General features: G+C 44.4%; 1 protein-coding gene across 6 annotated transcripts in view; it reads left to right on the top strand.

The window, feature by feature from the left end:
• mrtfab (myocardin related transcription factor Ab) overlaps positions 1-8674 on the top strand; it is a 39961-nt gene extending 31287 nt beyond the window's left edge. For 5 of the 6 annotated variants that reach the window (XM_006807276.3, XM_006807277.3, XM_006807280.3 and 2 more), the window contains 13 exons: positions 277-440; positions 549-698; positions 880-948; positions 1486-1670; positions 2025-2196; positions 3213-3608; positions 3716-4717; positions 4819-5025; positions 5702-5794; positions 6134-6274; positions 6446-6538; positions 7015-7078; positions 7164-8674. In XM_006807276.3, the coding sequence (XP_006807339.2) occupies positions 277-440; positions 549-698; positions 880-948; positions 1486-1670; positions 2025-2196; positions 3213-3608; positions 3716-4717; positions 4819-5025; positions 5702-5794; positions 6134-6274; positions 6446-6538; positions 7015-7078; positions 7164-7711 (3284 nt within the window). In that variant the 3' untranslated portion in view covers positions 7712-8674. The remainder of the gene's footprint in view (positions 1-276; positions 441-548; positions 699-879; positions 949-1485; positions 1671-2024; positions 2197-3212; positions 3609-3715; positions 4718-4818; positions 5026-5701; positions 5795-6133; positions 6275-6445; positions 6539-7014; positions 7079-7163) is intronic. The other variant, XM_006807279.3, reaches the window with a different exon arrangement.
• The last annotated feature ends 5722 nt before the right edge of the window (positions 8675-14396 follow it).

Here is a 14396-nt window from a genome sequence, read left to right on the forward strand (position 1 = left end):
TGTTTTGAAACATGAGACACGCGGTGTTGTAACTTCTCTAAAATTGCTTAGTGCCGATTGCTAAAGAGCGGCGACTAACTTTAGAGAAACTTTATTTGACTGTTAAAATTGCAGGGGAAGCTGGGAATTAAGCTGTCCTTTCCTGTGTTTCCCAGCGGCTCTGGAAATTCCAGACAACGCCAACCCCCCTTTCGCACCACTGAACCGCTACACCAGAAGACGCCACCATTAAATTGCGATTTCATTAAATGTGTGAACGTTTGTGCACTGTCACAGATTCTCCAAAGGGAAACGGAGGAGAGAGCTCATCTTTGGACGAAGACAGCAGCGATGCTCTGTCACCTGACCAGCTAACCAATCAGGACTCTCCCCTGAGTGCTGTCCCTCAGGTCTCCCCCTCAGACGTGCTCACCCAGAACGGAGACCTCTCCCCCACACAGGTATTACTGAGGTGGAACAGAAAGAACTGGACAGAGCAGTTAGTGAAACAAAAGCAAGTGTTTTTCAGCAGGATCATGCAATTAACCACAGTGATATCATCTCACCAGTTTCTCACACAGCCTCCTGCTCCACCTCCACCACCACCTCCGCCGCCCCCTCCCTTGTTGAATGGGTCCGCTTCGTCCCCTCTACCTAAAATGACAAACGGGACAACGGTGACCTCGGGATCCTCCCGCCATTCTGCTGGACAGGTCAAGGTGCGCCGATCGTTCTTTCAGACGGCTCTCGCTCGAACTTCCTGTTGATTTTCATGACTTAAAAATAATTCTGACCTTAATCTCTATTTATGGGAACGCTGTAGCTCACCAAAACCCCCTCCTCATCTCTTCATTTCCTTCCTCGTCCCCCCCCCCCCTTCTCATGGTTCTCTGACTGCAGTCTCAGGCCAAGACGAGTTCAGACCGCCCTCCACAGAGACCTAAGAAAGCAAAGGACAGCAAACCAAAGGTCAGAGGTCTTTGTTTTGCTTTCATTTTAACTCGCACACCGGCACATGATTTATGGCCAATTTTAAATTACGACCAGTCACCGGGTAAAGGCTGTTTTTTGATGACATCTTGTCTGCAGTAAAGATTTTACGACTTCAAATTGTGTTTGTCTGGCTTGCTGCTCCCACAGCTGAGGGACAAATATTAAAAGTTACTCCTTAGATTTGAAAGAGCCAATAAAAGTCTTCTTTGTGGTTTTTGCGTCGTCTCTATTAAATCATAGAGCAGGGGCTTCTCTCTAACCTCAGTGCTTTATTCTGACATTTTACAATCATACTGAGGAGAAATGCTTGTAAAAGAGGAAGAGATACCATTTTATGAAGCCACAATGGCCTCAGCACATCAGAAATATATACTTGCTTTTCTTAACTGGAAGTGCGTTAGCTTTTACTTCAGTTAAGTTTTTATTAGTATGCATCGTTTGGCCTACATGTACAGAATGCCCATGCACTTGACACATGTCTGTCTCTTAAACATTCCCTCCTGTCGCGTGAAGGTGAAGAAGCTGAAGTACCATCAGTACATCCCCCCCGACCAGAAGGCTGACAAGGAGCGTCCGCCTCAGATGGATTCATCGTATGCGAAGCTGCTCCAGCAGCAGCAGCTCTTCCTGCAGCTGCAGATTCTCAGTCAGCAGCAGCAGCACTACAACTACCACACCATCCTGCCTGCCCCTCCCAAGTGAGTGTCGAACCACTTTTGCGTATGTGTGCGTATGGTTTGGAAGCGAGGATGAGTAATTGCTGTGGGGTTTTGCTGAGAGTCAACAAGTTCAACACCCTTATTTTTTTTCCTGCATTAAGCTAGTAGTTGCAGTGTAGCTTTACAGTATTTTTTTTCCTTTTTACTTTGAGTATACTTTACAGTTAATATAAAACTTTCATGTTTCATTTTAAAATTCTAGAAAACTTATTTAGAAATTCACAAGTTTTATCTTTAGAGCTGATCTCTCATCATAATTTCCCCCGTGGTCTGCCGGAGAAAAAAACATGCTCGATAATCTATATTACAACTTTGTTGTTTGTCTTCCTTCAGGCCACAAACGGAGCAGCTTCCCACAACCAACGCTGGCCCTTCCCCCTCCCGTACCGTTCACACAACAACCACCACAGCTTCCTCGAGTCAAACGGGGACGGCCCGTCACAGCCAAACCGCAGTGGGAGGAGCCAAACCAGCTACTCTGCCAGCCAACCTGGATGAGTTCAAAGTAATTAACTCAGGACCCAAAAACAAACTTATGAGATCATTACTGCACACAGTGTTGTGGCTCATTTTGTTGGGTAATTCAAATCAAAGATCTAAGTTTGTGCTCAGCAAAACGGCCCCAAACGACAACAGCATTGATCCTGCCCATTCTAAAATAGAGCTCTGATTTTGGTCCTTTCTCAAAGGGGAATCTGTCTGCAGCAGTCTAAGCTGTAAGGATTAGATCTGCGCAGACACCCCTCATATGGTGGTGGACTCTACAGACGTGTAGATGTTCTTATACTTTCTTCATGTATTGTTTGTGCTTTGTCATAACTGCAAAGCCAAATTAAGAAAGATAGTTAAACTCACTCGGCCAGAGAATAAAAGACGTGATCATTAGACAGTTATTGTGGCGCACTGATCCACAAGCCCACAAAGTTATGTTTTAAGGCTCTTTCTTTACCCCTTGAAACCTTACTAGGAGTAACCCTTGAAACTCTTCTCTGCCCTGAGTGCTTTCTATCATATTTCAAGCCTGCTTATAGAACAAAATCACCTGGTTTGCATTCAAAGTTAGTGAGTGTCGTCTCTGTCTGTGCGGGAAAAAGCTGGAAACTATTCAGATGGTAATCAAATCACATCTTTGTTGATATTTACTGAGGTGTCAAAACTCATTATTAAGGGTGCAAGGGAGTTGTCTTTTTTGGGTGAAAGAGTTGAGCTCTTTATCTTTGCTTTTACTCCTGATTTGCATGCAGTTCTGTGTGTGTGTGAATGGTTTACACACACTCATTAGTGTTTTGGCTTTAAAATAATGTGTCATTTTATTTTGGTGTCATTTTTAAGAGTCACTTGTCTGAATTTGTCCGAGGCGACCTTTTACATGGCTTTTTTTATCAGTACATCACCACCTACGCACCCTTTAAAGGTCCAGCTGCATCAAGTTCCTTTGAGCTGAGCGTTTTAAATTAGAGTCTATTCTCACTTTGAGTCAGTGTTTGTTTTATGAATACCACTTTTGTTTCCATCTTCCAGGTTGCTGAGCTGAAACAAGAACTGAAATTGCGGGGTTTGACCGTCTCAGGCACCAAGAATGACCTAATTGAGAGGCTCCGTAACTACCAAGAACAAAATGGGGGAACCGCAACTGTTTCAAAGAATGGCATTTTGCAGTCCGGCTTGCAGGGCACGACCTCAGCTGCTAGCATCACCACATCTTCTCTCACCACAACTTCCACCTCTGACCACCAGTCAGTAGAGGGTGGGTTTAAGTTGTCTCTGTCCTCACTGGCTCAGGCGGTTCCAGGGCGGGTGATGCGGTTTGGCAGCACCAGCTCGAGCCCTCCGGTGTCGCCGACTCCGTCGGAGAGGTCGTTAGCTGGAATGAGTCCAGATGAGACCAGCTGCAATGGAGACATGTTTGGAGAAATGGTGAAATTTATGTTTCATATGTTATTGTTAGAGGCACTTTGTCATTTTTGTGTCTGCCCAGACATTTTCCTAACATCCTCTCCTTTTTGTGTGTGTGTGTCCTTCAGGTGAGCTCTCCGCTGACCCAGCTCACCTTGCACCCCTCTCCTCAGCACCCAGCAAATGTCTCTCCACTCGCAGTCAAAGATGAGATCCAGAGCTCTTGCAGTCTGTCCAGGTCCTCACCTGCATCTGTCCAAACCCCCGAGCCCGGAGCAGCCATGGACACGTCATCTATGGATAAAGACCAGATGCTCCAGGAGAAGGACAAACAGATCGAGGAGCTCACCAGGATGCTGAGGCAAAAGCAGAGGCTGGTGGAGACTCTCAGGTCCCAGCTGGAGCAAGGCAAGATGGCAGGTGGGATAGTGGTCAAGAGGGAAGGGAGCGATAAGAGCAAAACATCCCCAGAGGTTAAGCTCCAAACTCTAATAAAAGCCTCAGCCATTCAGCCCCCTACGCTCCCTAATGGCATCGTGTTGAAGGTCAAAAAGGAGGTAGAGCCAGAGGAAGGAATGGAGGGAGTAACAGAAGAGGCTCTGTCAAAGAAGCAGGTCCCGACGATGCAGTATTCCCAGGAGACTCTGCTCAGGCTGCAGCAGATTCAGCAGCTGCAGCTCCAACGGTCTGATCAACAAAAACAGCAACCACAACCGAAACAGCAACAAAGTCAGGCGCAGCCGACGAAGGCCGCAGAACCCAAACCGAATCCTCAAAAACAGCATCACCAAAAGAAAGAGGCTCAACTCCTGATCCACCAGCAGCAGCAGCTGCAGCAGCTCATCTTCCAGCAGACCCAACAGAAACAGCTCCAGGCTCAGCAGAAGATAACGCAGCAGAAACTGGCCCAGCAGAAGCAAGTACAGCAAAACCAGCTCAAGCAAACCCAAGGGCAGCAGCAGGCTCAGCAGAAGAACCAGGTTCAGCTAAAGCAGGTTCAGCTGCAGATCCAAAACCAGACGGTGACAAGTCAGAAACCCGCACTGAGCCAAACTCAGCAGAGGAAGCAGCTGAAAGCTCAGCAGAGGCAGCAGCAGAAACAGCAGACATCAGCAGCCTCAACACAACAGGTAATGCTGTGAACTTCAAAGACTGAAAGCACACACGCTGCAGTCTTTACGATGACTATATAGCATATAATAAAATGCTAACGCAACTTTTCTGTTTCCAGATGACTCCAGTCATCATCAAGCAACAGAATGGCACACCAGTGCACACTCAGGCCATCTCATTAGACCTCCTTAAGGCCAACGGCACACCTACACTGGTGACAGACACCAATGGGAACCACTACCTAATCGCTCTCACCAGTCACACCACAGATGGACAGAATGGAGTGTCCTCATTGGCCAAAACCAACGGACGCATCACACTGCAGGTACAGGGAACATGGTATTCTGATGATAATGATAATAATGCTAAGTGTTTCCCTCTAAATTAGACTATTTGTATATTATACAAAAATAATGAATATATACTGTGTAGCAAATAATTCGTTGCACTTTCAGTCAGTATTTTGAACAGCAGCGAGTAAACTTAGCCCTACAATTACTCTGCAGCCTTTTTGTGTTTGTTGTAGTGGCATGTGTAACCGTTCTCCACCTGCTGTGGGTTTTCTTAAGATTCCTTGTCTTAGCTCGTAGAGCTTCCTGAGCAGAACAAGAGCGACTGTCACCAGCTGTAGCCTACAACAGCAGTGTCTTTTTGACGATGTTAGTTCAGTTTTGTCAAAACTCTGAGTGAGTCGCTCATCACAAATTGCTTTGAAGCTGACAGCTGGTCACCAGGGTATATTTACTAATTTAGTAATCTCATGTTGCCGGTGGGGTGTTTTGTTTTCTTTTGTCCCCACCCATCGTCACCTGAAGTTGCCAAATGTCATTGACTTACTGTAGTATTTCAACCTTTACTGTCCATGGATGAAAAAATTATAAAATAAAAAATACACTTCTGTAGGATAGGGTTAGTCTTGCATGTACTGTTTATATATGGGAAGCACATAATATTAAATGGTTTGACAGAATATGAATGTTTGTGTACTTGTAACGTTTCAGAGATTGAATTCAACTCCAAGTAAACTGCCCAGCACCGACAGCCAATCAAAATGTCAGGCAGAGGCCGAGCCTGTGAGCCAACCAAGCAAAAAGGTACAGCAAAAACTCTTTCTCAGTAAAACATGTAAGCATGGTGTAGATTGTAACTTTCCCAACATTTTTACTTAGCTTTTTTCTTCATTTCATTTGTATTGTTGTAGGGTCTTAACCTTAGAGAATATATTGATCTCTGTTTACTAATTTAGTCCTGAAGACAACAATAGCAACAGATTCGTACCACAAGGTGTCGCCACTGAGACACTGTAAAATCATCCAAGTTAGATTGTGGACTAACAAATGTTAAAAAACAGCATCTTATCCCAGAATAAGACTTGCATGATTAACATATGCAAGTGTGCCTTCCGTTCTAAACGTGCCACTCTTTGCCCGTAGGGACAAAAAGCGGGGCTGCACTTAGACGCCAACGGTGATCCACAACCCAGCCAGCCCGTCACCGCTCCACCCAACCTGCAGCCTTTCTTTGACGACATTTCAGACAACGAAAGCCAAAACAACTTAATGTCATCTCTCAAGGTAACGCCAGCAGCAGCACCTCCTCCTTCTCCTCCTCCTCTCCCTCCAGGCAGAGTTACCTTCAGCATGTCATCTCTAATGGTGGTCCTGCTCTCTCCACATGTTCATTAAATTTGTCTTCTTGTTTCTTCTCTTTTCTCATTTCATCACTTCATGGCACCACGCTGACAGAGACAGGAGGTGTGTCCGCCTTACGACCGACACACGCTGTTCACCCCTCCCTCTCCTAAACCCAACACCTCCCTTTCTTCTCAGCGCTTCAGAGTATGTCCTCCAGCATGTCTTGTCTTTCCATCTGCCTTGCAGTATTGACCTTTCTCCCTGTCTCGACTCCTTTTTTCCATCTTCTCACTTTTTTGGTCTCTAATGTTTTTAGCAGAGGAGTGGCAGTGGTGTTGGGTTTGTTAGGACGTAGTGGTAGATTAGATCACTGTCATCCTATCAGACCCAATTATCTAAAAGAAATCGTCCCTGCAACATTCCAGTGAAGAGCACCTGCTGCTGTTTTTTGTGTTAAATAACTACATGATACCTCACTGTTGCTAGGGCCAAGTAATAATATTCTTTAGCCAATGTGAAAGATTTTGCATCTACACCTGACCGGTTATTCACTGACCTAATTAAACTGAAACTGTAAGAGAAAAATAGCCCATGATTTCATTTTTTGGAGTTTGTTACAGTATAGAAAGCAGTGTTGTGTTTACACGATGGCTAATGAATACTGTGTTTCTGTTCGACAGCCAGAGAATGGCCTGAACAGCCAGCAGATGGACGACCTATTTGACATCCTGCTCAAAAGTGGAGGTAATGATGAGATCTCAGTTTAATGTGAGAGAGACATCACAGGTCGGTACGTCTTGATGACCTTTATTTCTCTGTCCTCCCCCAGAAATCCCCGGCTTCAAGGCCAACCCGGACCCTTCCCTCCCCCCTCTCCACTCTGACCCACCTTCTCCATCCACTGCCCCATCCCCCCTCCACCTGTCTCCTCCCACCCCCACGGAGGCCTTCATCTCCCCCAAGTCTATGGTGGGAGAGCCCTGCTCAGGCAGCGGGCGTCTGGAGGACTTCTTGGAGAGCACGACGGGCACCCCACTGCTGGGCATAGAGTCCGACAGCGGCCTGGCGCTGATCGACGACCTCCACAGCCAGATGCTGAGCACGCCCAGCATCCTGGACCACCCCCCCTCCCCCATGGACACGTCCGACCTGGGCTTCTCCCCGCATTCTGCAGGGCTGGACTTTGGCGACCCCAACCTGGATAGCATGGACTGGTTGGACATGGTAGGGAGCGCAAGTGGAGGTAGCGAGGGCAATAGAGGAGAGCGAGGAGGTGGAGACGGAGGGACGAGTTTAGCTCCGTTGGCGCCACACACTCCGCAAAGCGTGTTCTCAGCCGACTTTCTGGACAATACGGACCTGCAGCTGCACTGGTAGCCTCGTCTGTAGCACCTCACGCAGACGCACACAGATGAACACATGGTCGCTCACACTGTGTACAGGCGCCGTCTTTATTTCATGCACATACTCTATGCTGTCTCTACCACTGCGGGGGGTGTCTGGCACATGCACGCGCACACACACACTCTCACACATTTACTCAGTTTGTCTTGTCTTTCACTGGCTGTTGCTGTATGCAAGGTGAGGTGGTGTTCAATTCATTGAAATTACTTGGTGGACCTGAAGTGGACTTGTAAAGATTTTAACTCTACAGGGAACCAAAACGGATAAAATCCCATTTCCCGTGTCTTGACCTGCATTAAAGCCAGGTTTAAGTAAACCAGCCGAAAGTTGCAGGTCGCATTCAACCCATTTCAACCCTCAGTAAACAGCTGGACAGATCAGAGGCGAGAAGGGACTGTCCGTGATGTTTTCCTGGGCTCCTAGAGATAGCAGTGTGTGTCAGTGCCTCCTAAACTTTGCACTTATGCTGAATCTGATTGGTTTAAAGGGTGGGTGTTTAGGTCAACAGCTGAGTGAAAGCCACCTAATGTTACAATGGTCAGCTGAGCCACTGATTGTTTTTGTTTTTTTTTTAAAAAAGAAAAAAGGCAGCTGCTTGTGGCCTCACCATGCCAACCTAAACCCCACCCACACTAGTCAAAGATACAACCTTCATTGGTTGAGAGTTGCTGTTGAAATGAACCTTATCAGTGGCAACAGTTTGAATTGAAGCCTCATTGGAGGTTGCGTATAATTGGTAACATTATGGTAGACCACTATGTATTGCTGTATATCGGGTGTATATTACAATTTGTCCATATGACTATTTTTCTTTGCTGGTTGCTTTAGAGTCAAGCTAGCCGGCTGGGGGACAGAGGGGGAGGGCGGGGCTTCCAAGAGAACTTGGACCTTGTCATTTTTTTAAAGAAAAAAAACATTAAAAAAATAAACATACCATTAAAAAAACCTCTAAAGATGTGTTTCTTTTTCCTTTTGATTTTTCACATTAACAGATACACTTATTTCATCTCAGCTTTGTGATTTAAGTAAGCCTGCTAATGAAATTAAACCCACAAGAGGGCGATGTTGCTCAAGGAATAAAGAAAGCAGCTGGAACAGGAGGGTATTTTCCAGAAATTTGCTTACCCTTGCATTTTTTATTTTTTGTAGTGCTAAACAACACCTGAGCACATTTACCAGTTCTTTGTTTGGTGCTGAAAGACACGTTCAACTGGATTTTTTGAGTGCTACTTAAAGCCTCACTTTACAACATAAGGGTTTTGTGTGCTAGTTGTCACAAATTTCAAGCTGCATTTCCCCCACAGCTGCTTCTGAATGAAAACACACCCCTGCCTAGACGGATCAACAACTAGGCTTCTCTCAACCACCTGAAAAGTTTACTTTTGATCATCTCGGGCAATTTATTTTGAAGGAACACTATAGATCATTTCTGTGGGACAGTCGGCAGGTTTTTGAATCTTTAAATATGTTTCAGAGTACATGAGAAAAGCCCAGCATCAGCTGTTTAATAAAGGCTTCAACTGTGGCATGTGTGGATCTGCAGACCAAAAAGTAATGGTGTAAAATTATCGGCATTAATAAAAAGCCACTAGATTACAGTGTAATTTTGACAAATACGTTTTGTCGCTTATACAAATACTCTGGGTCAGACTGTAACAGTTTAAAACCCACAGGTGTTTTAAACTGTACTATATATAAAAAATACATAAAATATTGTATTATGATAGAAAATATATAATACTGCTAAGGCGCTCTATATAATGTGCCTCATTCACCCATTCATACAAGCACTTTTTTCCATGTGTATGCACTTTCTGTCAAAAATTCACACACGTTCATATACCGATGGATCAGAGAGCAACTAGGGGTTAGTATCTTGATCAAGAATATTTGGGAGTCTGGAGCATCCATAAGTTGAACCTTCATCATTTCTTTTCTCTTTTCTCTTTAACTTCTGCCTCTAACGTCCAGTTTGACTCAATATGAGAGGATCCTTGTCAATGACTCTTATGAGCTCTTGGGAGATCTCGTCCTCTCTCACACACACAGGAACTGCAACACATGCAGATAAACCATGCACAAGATCCAAGCATGAGCCAGCTCAGTGTGCTCTTACAAATTCCTTTCACACTCAAACACACAGGTCGCCGCAGCTCCCCAGAGAAGCATCAGTACCATCTCTCTCTCTCACCCATATACAGACAGAGCAGATAAAAGTCCCGAGGCCATGCCTCTAATTAGCTACAGTGAGCTCTAAAGGGCTACAGCACCACAAGGACTAAAGATCTCCTCTGTATCCCACATCCCTCTGACAGGAGCCTGCCACCCCGCAGCCAGCCATCACACAGGACTTTTAGTCACACATCCTCAGAAAGCCTTTTACCACCAAATTATCATACATGCCCAAAACTAAACTTTCACTTTTGAAATAGTTTCAGCACAGGCTTTATTAGGTACACCTGTTCAACTGCTCCTTAGCATAAATATCTAGTTAACCGATCACGTGACAGAAACTATAGAGAATATGATGACCTGCTGAAGTTTAAGTGAGCTTAAATGTAGCACGGTTGCTAGTGTCACGTGTGCTGATATACTGCCCCACATAAAAACATCTTTATGGTTTACAGAAATTTGTCTGAAAAAGAGAAAATGTCCAGTGAGTTCTCTGGGACAAAACGCCTTGTTGATGCCAGAGATCAGACAAGAACGGCCAGACTTCTTCAAGCTGATAAAAACACTTGTTACAACCAAGATATGCAGAAGAGCATCTCTGAAAGCGCAGCACATCAACCATCAAAGGACGTGAGCAGCAGATGACCCCACTAGGTGCCACCTAGTGGCAGCTATAAAAAGAAAACTAAGAACATAACGGTGAGTTCACAGCACTCAAACAACCTCTACAGTCACCACATGTCAGTCCATTAGAGCAGCATTTTCATGTGTTGGAACAGGAAATTTTACACGATGAACGCGAAAGCTGACAAATCTGCAGCAACTGTGCGATGCTATCATGCAAATATAGACAGAAATTTCTGGAATGTTTCTAGAACCTTGTTTAATCTGTGCCATGAAGAATTAAGGCAGTTCTGACGGTAAAAGGGGGGCTAACCTGATGCTTGCATAGGGTGTATAGACAGTATATTTGGAGTCTATAACTGACCCACCGTTATACAGTTGATGAAATTATGTACTGGGAAAACAGCACTATAGAAATCCTGATTTGCATAATCACAGTATCACAAAAAGGATGTCTGTGTTTCTGTGTGGTGGTGTCGCCTGTCATTACTCAGAACAAGGATTTTATTTTCCAGGCGCTTCATGATGATGATGACTTAACATGAAGATTGCCTCTGAAGCGTCCCAGTGCTGCTTTATTACATCACGCTGAGCCACAAAATTACAGAAAACCAAATCACGACACACGTAATGTTGAACCGATCGTGTGTTTCGAACACTCTTCTTTTATTTTTTCATTGTTCCCCTGTCTTCACTTGTTTTCGTGTGAAGCTGGATGATGTGAGAGGAGCAGTCAGGTTTGGGTGGATCCTGCTGCGAATGCAGAGCCTTTGATAGCAGAAGATGTGAGGGCTGACATTTGGGTGGGCAGGGGGAGACGGAGAGGGGATCAGTGAGGAAAATGGGAGGCAGAAAGGTGCTGAGAGAATAGACACACTGTTTTGTTCTACACCTGCTTGTCTGAAGGAAAACAGAGTGTGGAGGCACAAACGACAAGAGAGTGACGCGGTCACAGAGAATGGTTTGCAAACGTTTCAAACTAAAGTCTTCTTTTTGCTGCTTGGTATTATTGCCAAAATATAAATAAACGAATAAAATATCTATTCGATCTCTGGCTTTCTTCCACAACTTGTATCCTATCCTCACCCCCCAACCAGCCGTGGCTGATGGATGCCCCTCTGTGAGCCTGGTTCTGCTGGAGGTTTCTTCCTGTGAAAAGGGAGTTCTTCCTTCCCACTGCCAAGTGTTCATTCAAAGGTCGTGTGATTGTTGGGGTTTTCTCTTTATTATGTAGGGTCTCTACCTTACAATTTAAAGCGCCTTAAGGTGACTGCTGTTGTGATTTGGCGCTATATAAATAAAACTGAATTAAATTGAATGGATGCCAACCTTTTTCAGTGAAGGTCTTGCTTATTTCAGCAAGACAATTCCAAACCTCATCCTTCGTCTTTCATACATGTAGTGCTGAGTCCAAATCTGCCCCTCCCTAAAAAAATAAGAAAGAAAAAGGAGGTTATTGTGTATTACCTGAAAAAAAAAAAACGTACTGGAAGATATAACATCTACAGGACAAACTGGCAGTGTCGAGGGAGGCAAAACCTTCTCTAATTTTCAGAGAAAATGTAATCTGACATGATGAATTTAGCAGGATCTGACTGCGCTTTGGGAGGGACAGCTGGGCTCACGGTCCACTGGACATCATATAATCGAGGTCGGTGTCTTTTAACATAACCTTGGGACAGCTAAACTGTGTGAGGCAGAGTTATGTAATGCACTCACGATGGCCTGGTTTCGATGTTTTTGTCGAACTCCACAGATGTTGGTTTTCACCTTAAAGCATGAATATGAAGGCACGGCCCTCCACTTTCTCCATCATCATCGGACCACAATTAACTTAAGGCTTTCCCCCCCCCTTTTCTTTCTTTTTTTTTTAAACAACAACACATGCATATATCACAGGTGTCAAATCCGTCTAATATTATATTTCTGTTTTTTTAATCACAAACATCAGATCACTGTTTGTTTCAGTGATCTGATGCAGGATCAGTGAATAATGCTCAATGGACATGATGAAAGGGCAATATGAAAGCAAGCTTATTACAATGGAAGCATCAATTAATTGACTGGTTGAGCCCAAACAGCCCTAAGCTCTCAGTTTAATTGGAGGGAAGCGCTCGTTCAGATGCTTGGTGAGAGCGAGATTGCAGAGGAGTAATCAGATTGTACTCGGAGTCACTGGCATTCATTAATACAGTGATGTCAGAGGGATGTTGGGTACAGTAGATCAGCGGTCCCCAACCTTTTTTGCGCCACGGACCGGTTTATGCCCGACAATATTTTCATGGACCGGCCTTTAAGGTGTCGCGGATAAATACAACAAAATAAAACTAGAACCGGTACAGAAAAATTTATTCATAACACACGTGAAAAGACCAAGGAAAACCGAGTAAACGATAAAAACGATAACAAAATAACGCTAAAAACCGATAAAAACCCTGAAAACTATACATTTCACACCTGAGCCTCAACTCTCGCGGCCCGGTACCAAACGACTCACGGACCGGTACCGGTCCGAGGCCCGGGGGTTGGGGACCGCTGCAGTAGATAACACAGTGTGAGAAAGTAGACAAAATCACTGATCCGTCAGGCAAGGATTCTGTGATGTTTTTGCATCAGAAATCTCACCAGAGCAGGTTTTCAGTTTTCTGTTGTCCAGTTAAGTAGAGTCTGTGCGAACTGTAGCCTCAGTTTGACTCCTGATGTGCTCTTCTGCTGCTGTTGCCCATCTACTTTAAGGTGTTTGATTCAAAGTCACGCTAATCACTTTCTTCAGCACGTTATCATGACCATGTTAACATGTTTTTAGAGCTCTGTTGTCCTGATAGAGAGTTATAAAGTGGCCACTGCAGTAATTTATGCTTGGTGATATGGCTTTTTCTGGGAGCTACTCAGCTTTCCAAAGGCATACACTGCTGGTCAAAAGTTTGAAAACAACCCAGTTTTTTATCAGAAGTTCTGCTTTTAATGTCTCATTGCACTCTGAAATAAAAGCATAGTACAAATACTTAGTAATGGCTTTCTTGCTGCAACTCATCCTGTCAAACCTGTAGCTCGAAGTCTTCTCTTCACAGTTGAAACTGGGACTTGTTTACTACGGACACTATTAAGCTGTTGTCATGTCAACAGCCTCTCTTCCATTGCCTTTTTCTCACCAATTTTGTAGCAACACACAGTACAGCACTGTTTAGCTGATGCTCACGAGGATATGGTACCACAATGTGTTCCAACACTGCTTTTATGCAGACAGAGGAGGTTCAAGAAGAGTTTGGAACACCTGTAGGAATTAGTAGCACCAGGTTTCAAGGCTTGATCAACCTCCATTGCTGCAGAACAGCTTTAAATTATAATTCTGAAATGTACATTATTTTTCAGTTTGGGGTAACCTTAACTTTTTTTAACCTCTGGCAGTTCACCATCACTTCAAGCTAATGGCAATAGGTCAAAAATGTGAAAACTGCACAAAATGGAGAAGTTGGGTTGCACAGACAACAGCAACCATGTACTGACTGTGGGAGCTTAAAGGGCGCAACCCTATGCCCCTCCCATTCAGTCACTAATTCACCATCACATCAACAAAGACCAGCAGCTGGATCATCACACAAACTCAACTTTTGAGTTTGTACTTCTGTGCAATAAACTGCAAAATGTATTAAAATGACAAACATCTGAATCTTGCTATCTGTTGCTTTGGACAGACCTGGAGCACATGGAGTCTCTTTTTTGGATCAAAGTAGTGACGATTGATTAAACAAATACTGTAAAACCAAAGCAGTTTAACTAATTACCAGCTACGAATGTGTGTAAAATCTAATTCTAAATCCAGCTTTTCAAAAGAAACTGTTCTGTGTATTAGTGGCCTGGG

The sequence above is a fragment of the Neolamprologus brichardi genome, chromosome 8 (assembly GCF_056152115.1).
Source record: "Neolamprologus brichardi isolate AB-2024 chromosome 8, ASM5615211v1, whole genome shotgun sequence".
NCBI classification, from domain to species: domain Eukaryota; kingdom Metazoa; phylum Chordata; class Actinopteri; order Cichliformes; family Cichlidae; genus Neolamprologus; species Neolamprologus brichardi.